Source organism: Teleopsis dalmanni, chromosome 2, assembly GCF_002237135.1.
Source record: "Teleopsis dalmanni isolate 2A chromosome 2, ASM223713v2, whole genome shotgun sequence".
NCBI lineage: Eukaryota > Metazoa > Arthropoda > Insecta > Diptera > Diopsidae > Teleopsis > Teleopsis dalmanni.
In genome coordinates this window covers 223856390-223865322 of record NC_051847.1, presented here as the reverse complement: position 1 = coordinate 223865322, position 8933 = coordinate 223856390, and the positions used below count along the sequence as shown (strand labels likewise).

The window sequence follows — 8933 nt, the reverse complement described above, 5'->3', positions numbered from 1 at the left end:
TTCCGTTAACTTCACAGGAATTCAACATTTCATACACCAAACAACGTTAGCAACCAGTAATTACTCAGCATTGGTACTTCACCCAATTCAATTACAATGACACCATAAAGTTTAAAGCACGACAGGGAATGCTGAAGATGCACTGGGTTGGGAAAAAATGAGCAGTCGATTTGTGTTGTCATGTCACGGAGCTTTGAATATTTTCTTTCTATAGTGAAGTTGCTGTGTCTGCTGTTGTTAAGTTGTTAGGACAATTTCCGGTTATTAAGTGTACAAGCAGAAATCAAACAAAATAATGGAATAAGCATAATAAAGTTTTGGTATTTTGTGACGAAACAATGTTGAAAAGGAAATTTAAATAAATTTATGTTAAAAGTAATTTGAAGTGCTTTACTTTGGTTAACAACTTTGTAGACACACGACAACAACAAAAAAAAAGCAAAGGTCAGCAAAAGTATTTCATAAAATATAAATTGTATAGAATTTATGTAGTTGAAAAGGCAAATTATGCTGAGACTATGCAAAATTATTTACAATATAAACAACAATAGATATAGATACAGATTCAGATATAGATATATACTGTTGGCAACATCCATAATTATATATTAATCTTTGTGTGCGTACATTTCATTGAAGGATTAACGAGCAAATTTTGATGCCGTAGACTCTCAATCAGAAGAGACCTCCGAGATTTCAGAATAAAATCAAATTATAAAGTTGGAAAACTAAATGAAATTGTATAAAAATTTTTGTACATTTCAGTGAAATGAATTTATCTATAATTTTAAATATTCTTCTTTTTCCAAAATATCGTTTCGAATATAATAAATCGATATAGTGTATGTATTTTTTAATTATTTAGCGACTTTATATAGATATAAAAGAAATATAGAGTATTATGCAGTCAATCCATAAATCATGAAGAATTAATTTAATCATGCTAGTCTAATCATCACTTATTTATTTGTAGTTTAAGAATAGATAACAGAAAAATAACAAACAAGTGTTTTTATAAGCACAAAGAGGATAAGTTTTTATAAGTCCTACATATAAAAATATAATATCACATAAGTAGTTATGATATATAGGTGGGTCATCACGCAATTGTGATAAATTACGAGATAGTCGTCATAAATATGGGGAAGTGTGCAGAAAGCAGAAATCTTCTGCTTATCTGTTTTGACTTATACAGTTTGTATTTATATTTATTTATATATACTGACTCTTGCAGTCAGTGAATTAAAATTATATGTTAGCAAATTAATGTGAAAAGTACGTTGCAATAAAGAAAGGCATGCTATTAAGTTCTTTCGTTCCATCAGTACTTGAATTCTTTTATGGGCTATCAAGTTGCCATATGATACTAACTATTAAAAACTAACAAAATTAACTATATAAACTATTAGTCGATCAAACATTAATCATCTACAAATATTGAATATAAATTCAGATAAAATAATAGTGGAATAAATTTATAAGATAAAGAAACTTAATGGATATGTTGGCTAATAATTAATACTGTTTGCTGATAAACCAAAACGGGGCCTGTACACAGGCTAACGAAGAAAAATAAAATAATTTTTAATGAAAAACCAACATAGGGACCCTATCCTGAAGTGTACCCGATAAAGTTCCAGAATAGAAACGGTCTGGTACATGAGGGTGATTGTTTTAAGTCCGGTCAAACCCGGCACCCCACTATTGTGACGGCATATTGACGATGCGTTAGGCATTTTTAAACCTCCTCTCAGCAAAAACAAAAAAAAAAATTGGTTATTAACCAGAATACTGTCAAACAACACCTTCATGATTAAGTTTCAGCCATCGCTTCTGAATTTAATATAGCTGTGATATAAATAATGGTTTCTAATATGAGTGCGAGTAGCTGCAAAGAGAATTTAATCTTCAACCAAGTCAAAACAAATATATATTTATTGTATTCGTTTAATTTTAAATTTCACAGCACGCTGAGGCATCCTGAAATAACAAAGCTAATAAAAAAAATAATAAACCTGCCTTTAAGTTTCTGTTATAAGTAGTAGCGGAGTTACAAATTGTAACAAATTGCAAGCAATTGTGGAAAATTGTCGAAAAATCTGCAGCTCGGAATTCATGAAACTCAAATACGTGGTTTCCAACCATTTTTTTTTTGTATAAAATTCTTGGCAATATTTTTTTTTGGACTGCAATTTTTAGTTTGTAAGCCTAATTGAATTGAGAAAACATTACTGAGTAATGAAATGCTGCCATATGTTACGGAAAAGAGTTGGTACAATTAAAATATGATATATGTGGCAATCAACGAAAGAATGTAAGGACGAAAGGATATGCATTTAAGTTTTTAAAATGTGTTACAAAAATATTTACTTACTTAAAAATTTATTTTATAATTATTTATTTGTTGGAAAGCATTATAAATTTAAATAAAATGGATTAATTTTTGTGTGAAATGTTCTCTTTAAAATTAATTTTAAAATTAAAATTTCATTCACTAAATATAAAACTAAAAAATTTTTATAATATTTTCTGTGTTTACTGTTTAGAGAATTTATATTTTTTAAAATTTTTTCACGCTATCAACACAAATGAAACGGAATTAATCGTTGAATGCCTGCAAACATACAATTAAATTCCCACACAAGCCTTAATCACCGGCATTTTGTTTGTATTAACTTCCGGAAATACTTTTTTGTGTTTCCGCAATTTGCACGCAATCTACACTTGGCGGAACATTAAACCTTCGTTTGTATTTTGTTTGGTCATTGCGGTTTTTTGTGTTAACAAATCCGTATAAATGGAGCAAATCGCTTTAAAACCAATAAAAAACGAATTTTTTTTAATTGCCAAAACAAATAAAAGAACTCACAAATAAATGGTTAATCAAGTTTTAAAAGATTTATATAAATTTTTTTTTAAACATATTTTTATATTAATTTAAAATAAACATAATTCTTTTCAAATATTAAAATAAATACATTTTTTACACTGTTTAATATATTAAAATTCAATTTAAAATAAATTATATTAAAACTTTTTTGCTTAAAAATGTGTCACTATAACGAAAAGATATAAATTTAAATAAATAGGCTCGAATAACAGAGTTATCTGTCAACACCCGTTAAAATATAATGTGCGACTAAATTTCAAATTATAAAAAGTCAACGTATCCTTATAAAAATGTATCACATCTCAAGTGGTAGTGAGAGTAGAAATCATTTTTGCACGTATTGGTCCGTTAAGTACTTCCGAACATAACACAATAATAAAATTCATTGAGGAATATCTAAACAGTTACAAATTCTAGTGTAAGATATTTCTACTTATCCTGTAAACAACTTATTGAATTTGTATTGGTGTGCAACTACAACTGAAGCTGTTGCAAACGGAAGGAACTTAACTAGAAATTATTGTCGAGTCGTTTGATAAATAAACAAAAATCATATGGTTTTATGTTATTAAAAGCTTTTTTCTCATTTAAGCATTCGATAGAGATTTGAGTTGTTTTTAATATAACAAGAAGAAAGCAAAACTTTAAGCTCAGTTATATTTTCTGTGCATAAATATTATGGATATAAATGCTTTTAAAGCTATGTTGAAAAGAAAATTTTTCGGAATGTGGTGAAATGTTTACAGACAACCTGTTGCTTTAATCTAAATAGTTTAAGAGTCCTTTTAAATACTCTTAAAACTCCAGCATGCTTTGCAAGAAGATAATGTACATGAGCTTTATGTTAAATAAATGTTATTAGCATGGAAAATGTAATGTTAAATAAAATGTCAATCAACATATTGATTCACTGTAATTCTTGTATTTTACAGATACAGTTTTACCTTTATATTATTACTAGATAACCCGACAAACGTTGTTTTGCCTTATAAATTATTTCTAGTTTCTAGATTAATTCTAGTGTAGACAAAAAGTAACTTACTTATTATAAGTGTGTAAGTATGTGGTATATGCATGAAATAGACATGGAGCGCTATGAACGAAAAGGAAAATAAAAATAACAAACGCCAAACAATATTATTTTTAAGTTATTATAGTTTATTTATTAAATTATTAATTTAAAATCAATAGATTTGTATGATACCAAGTTCCCTGGCAACAACTGTTGTATCTTCAAATTTAAATTGTCTTGGATAGACTGTAAATAATAATAATGATAAGGGGCCAGTAACATTAACCAACAACAGTCGAAGATAAAAGCACTCAGTATGTCTTGGATTAACTGTAAATAAGCGTTCGATTTAAATAAATTGAGACATGCATCAACTGGTGAAACTTGCTTGCGGGGCATCCATTTTTTTGTTTGAGACCATGTGAAATAGCGTGGTACTTGTGAATAGAGTAATGTTCTTGCAAAGGCACCAAAATCATCCGTACTATTACACAATTCAAAATATGCAGTGAGTGTAGATTTAGATGGATTTGTACCACGATCAATCACTGTCTCGTTCGTGAAAAATACACGCTGACCGTTTTCAAGATGGACGGCTAACTGAACAGCTGCTGGATCCCGTTCATGAATTAGAAAACCGAAGATACGCCAAACAGCTTCATTGGAGCTGATGTACCGACCCTTTTGGTAGAGCGTAATTTCACCGTTTTTGTTCATTGGAGTAGCATTTACATTAGTATTTTCTACTCTAAACACAGGCATATCACTGCCTTTATGGACATACTTATATATTTGATGCTCTTCACAGAACTGCAAAACTCAACATTAATATGAGCATTGTATGTCTTGCTTCGCAGAGGCGAATACGGCACCACCCGCCATTGTCCCCCATTATCGGGATTTTTTCGACGATATATTGGATATCCGTCGGTATTTGTTATAGTATCATTAGTGAAATCTTTAGAAAAATTTTTAGTACATTTTCCATCTGCCATGCAAGGCGAAGACGAAGAAACGAAGTGGATGTAAATGCTCGATGTACTTGTTGGCGTAGTTACATAAAATATTAAGAAAAAAATTCTTCTTTTTCAAAAATATAAACAAAATTTATGTCAAAAAAATAAAAATTTTTTGTTAGAGCAATAAGGATATTTTTGTTGGGTAGGGATTCCCTAATCACTTTAGCGGTATGAAAAATAGATAGTAGCCGATTCTCAGACCTACTGAATACGCATATAAAATTTGGTAAAAATCGGTAAAGCCGTTTCGGAGGAGTACGGTAACTAACATTGTGACAATGTTAATTTTATATATAAGATAATATAATTGAAAGATTATATAAAAATATTATTTTTCAAACAACTATTACTGTGTTTTTTAATAAAAAAAGAAAGTTTTTTCAGCTAAACTTCATACAAAAGAAATCTTTGTATCTCAACTAATATTGAAAATATACATCCATCCCCATGTTATGTTTATTTCTATGATCAAGGAATAACTTACCAACGTGTCTTTAAACCAAATTGCTGGTGCAAGGCGAGATAAAACAGCCACATTAGTTCAGGGCAATTTTTCCCAATATGGGGCGCTCTCAATTACAATTTAAAAATACTTGTAAATTCTCATCTTCGAGCAACTATAACCAAATAGTTCTGACTTTTACGAGCAAAATTAAGAGATTGTTTACGTGAAAGGTGAAGGATACAGTTCCTCTTTGTCGTTGAAAATATGATAAATATTCGTCTCAACATATCTGCTTACTTTTCTAAAGAATTCTGCGTTTTATTCGAAAAATCCAATTTTCTCATTGACGTGCACCGTTGAGATATCAGTCTTGTGGTAGGTTTACTAACATGTCAGTGCATTTAAGGTAATCATGCCAGAAGATTGAAATTCCAATTTCAATCATACCTGCCGCAATTGTGGAGAGGACAATGGTAGTGCCTTCTATCTGCTTTGTTTCAGTTTGGCATATGCGCGGCGCTGCCTCACCACTTTAGGTTCCCTTGAATAGTATTATAAGCTTTCACATAACTTTTAATTGTTTCTAAACCTCTGAGTTTTACTATATACGGTAAGACAATGGGTCTATAGATCTAAGTGAATTCCTTTGGATCGCCGGTGTAACCAAATCTAACCCAATCTTTAAAATTTTTTAATTAGTATTTAAAATATGACGAAATTAATTTTCTTTTTTGATTCTTTTTAGATAACGATTCACTACTGCTCGAGGTCCGTTAAGCAATATAAAACAAGAACATGGGTAACCCAATCTGGTTTATTTTCTGGCTTTTAGTATTAATTTTCATATCATTCTGGGTTGCATTTATTGCTGCTTGGTTCTATATTTTCGTGTATGTGTTAGTGGTGTGTTGTTCGGGCTTATCGGTGAGTAAAATTTGAGTAAAATTCATTTTTCAATTAAATTTTGTTTTTTTTTTATATTAATTTTGAAACATTTTTTTATTAAATTTATTAATAATGTATTTAATAATTAATGAATATTAATTTTCAGGGTCTTACTGATATGTTGTTGCAAATCGTTCAATTTCCTCATTACTGTGCACAGGCAATGATGGATTGCCAATCACCATTTTAATACAATTTAATATATATATGTATATATACAATAAAAACGTTTTAATTTTTTTAAAATATTTTATGTTAGTGTAAATAATATTTTAATATAGTAATATAAATTTATTTAATAAAAAGTCTAATAAAATCATTAACAATAAAAAACATATTTTATGTGTCAAAAAATATGTTTTTGTGTCAAAAAATATGTTTTGGGAACGCTATTCTCCGGAATATAACGAGCTTTGTTTGCCTAGTTTATCATCGTTCGATATATTTCGTTGTCGATCTTTCTGATTTCATTTCGATAAAGAATACATCTAGATATTTAAAGCCTTTCGTAGGTTATGGACTACAAAAGCTGTTGAATATTCTATACAGCAAAGAATGAAGCATTCATGGGCGGGGAAAGGCATGGGCATTCATGATAAAGAAGCTATTTTTAGAATTTGGAGGATTTTCGAATAGCAAAGAAAGAAAGAACAAACACAAAAAAAACCTGTAACTAGAGCAGTGAAAGTTTGTGCTACCTTGGATACTTTTGGATAAACACGATTAGTCATCGCTTCTAATTTGACAGGCATGAGTTCTAAGCCTAACACTTGCAGTCCAAACAAGTTATATACAGACTATAAACTAATTAAATTCGATTATTTCCTAAGAAAATGAGTTAAGATGATGAGTACTTGGCAATACTCGAAACAGCGTTGTATGGTCAGCCTAATTTCAATAAATTGCCTAAAATTTTTGTGTTTTTTCTTTTTTTCTTTGCAATTCAAAAACCTTCTAAGTTTTACTTACATTATAACATATTTTTAAGAAATAATGGGGTATGACTACACACCTATGTGAGCATTGATATGAATCCAAACCAATCGGAACAAATATATATTTTGATGGAAAACATATAAAAATAAAACGTAAGTAATAAGTCAACTCACTGTGATTAGTCACTGTGATCGCTGAACATTAGTTTAATCTATAAACGGTTGACGCTATAACCATAGTTTTGGGTTGAAAGTATAAATATTATAACTCTGTGTAATTATGTGTACATAATTATTTTCTAACCACTTACTTGGTTTTCGCAAATACAATGGAGATTGAGTAAGTAACGATATATCTAATAAACTGGAGAAAAAACTCTTCACACTAATTAATTAAAGTACGGTATTATTTGAGTAATTTCATATACGACTATGATAAAGATAAGCAATTCAGTAATTTCCATATTTAACTGACATTTGTTTTAATTTTGAAATTAACATTTGATATTTCATTAAAAAAATTAGATAAATATTTTTTAACATAAAAGTGTTTCTCAATTCTGATCGTGTTATGTGAACGGAAGCTATATACTTTGAAACGCTTCATGAAATTGTATACTGTAATACCTACTATTTAAATTGAATAGTAAAGATTTCGGAGTAAAAGGTGATAAGGATAGAAACTTATTAGTCTATTCTAAAATTACTTTTACAGCGTTAGTGTCGTCAGCAGCAATGAAAAATCCGTTGTGGTTTATCTTCTGGCTATTGGTGTTTTTGATTTTTTCATTTTTAGTTGCCCATATTGGATGTTTTTTTTATGTCTGGACTTATCTTTTTGAACTCTGCATTCCGCCATGTGAGGTGAGTTTTACTGTATATGTATATATATTTGATAATATCTCTTTCGGTACAGCAACTTCAATTTATTGTCCATATTTTTGGTAGATTAGAGACTATTAAAAATTTTTTTGAAATGAGAAAACTCATTTCACGTAGAAATGTTTAGACTTATTGTAATCTTCAATAGTTATAATAACGTTTAGTTAAAATTTTAACTCAGTTTTTAATGATCGTTTGGAACGTCTTAAAGTACTTTGAAAAAGTTTTAATTTGATTTTGGTAAATAAGAAATCATATGAATTGTATCTAACCTATGAAATAATATTTGTGCTTTTTAACTAAGTGATTGTGAATTACCAAAACCAAATTAAATATATGGATAATATTATTAATATATTACTAATGTTAATTATATGACAACAACGAAGATCACTTCTTCAAATACAGATTTTTACATATATTTTACATATTTCTGCGTTTAATATTTGAAAATAAGAACATTTACAATTATTTTATCTACAAAGTTTAAATATTATATATGCTTTTATATGGTTATTTTACATATAATTTCAATACTTTTTTTTTATAGCCCCTCAACGATTTTCTTTTGAAGTGTATCCAATTTCCTCGCTATACCTTTGAAGCCATGCTGGATTGTCAATCGTTATGTAGTTGATACTAACAATATATCCGATCACCTTCTATATATTCGTATTCATTTATTCTCAATTTTAATTATTACGTATAAATTTGGTAAGTACTCAAATTAATAATCATAAAATATGAATTATTTCTTCAGGCTATACGGACTAATGCCGAAATTCATCAAAATTTTAATGATACA

The 8933-nt window shown here is 28.8% G+C and overlaps 1 protein-coding gene and 1 long non-coding RNA gene across 2 annotated transcripts; both read left to right on the top strand.

Moving 5' to 3' along the window:
- Positions 1-6089: 6089 nt before the first annotated feature.
- On the top strand, positions 6090-6528 carry LOC119673797. The gene is made up of 2 exons (XM_038084855.1): positions 6090-6290; positions 6418-6528. The coding sequence occupies exons 1-2, from the start codon at positions 6162-6164 to the stop codon at positions 6499-6501; spliced, it is 213 nt and encodes a 70-aa protein (XP_037940783.1). The 5' UTR covers positions 6090-6161; the 3' UTR covers positions 6502-6528.
- Positions 6529-7776: 1248 nt separating this feature from the next.
- LOC119685265 lies at positions 7777-8836 on the top strand. Its single transcript, XR_005252790.1, has 3 exons — positions 7777-7913; positions 7962-8110; positions 8679-8836. It is a non-coding gene; the product is annotated as an uncharacterized LOC119685265 (long non-coding RNA).
- Positions 8837-8933: the final 97 nt, after the last annotated feature.

What these genes read in the sequence shown, in the direction of transcription:
- LOC119673797 (XM_038084855.1), top strand. Translation starts at nt 6,162, where the DNA reads ATGGGTAACCCAATCTGGTTTATTTTCTGGCTTTTAGTATTAATTTTC. An exon ending in TGTGTTGTTCGGGCTTATCG is followed by an intron (nt 6,291 to 6,417) that starts GTGAGTAAAATT and finishes ATTAATTTTCAG; the next exon opens with GGTCTTACTGATATGTTGTT.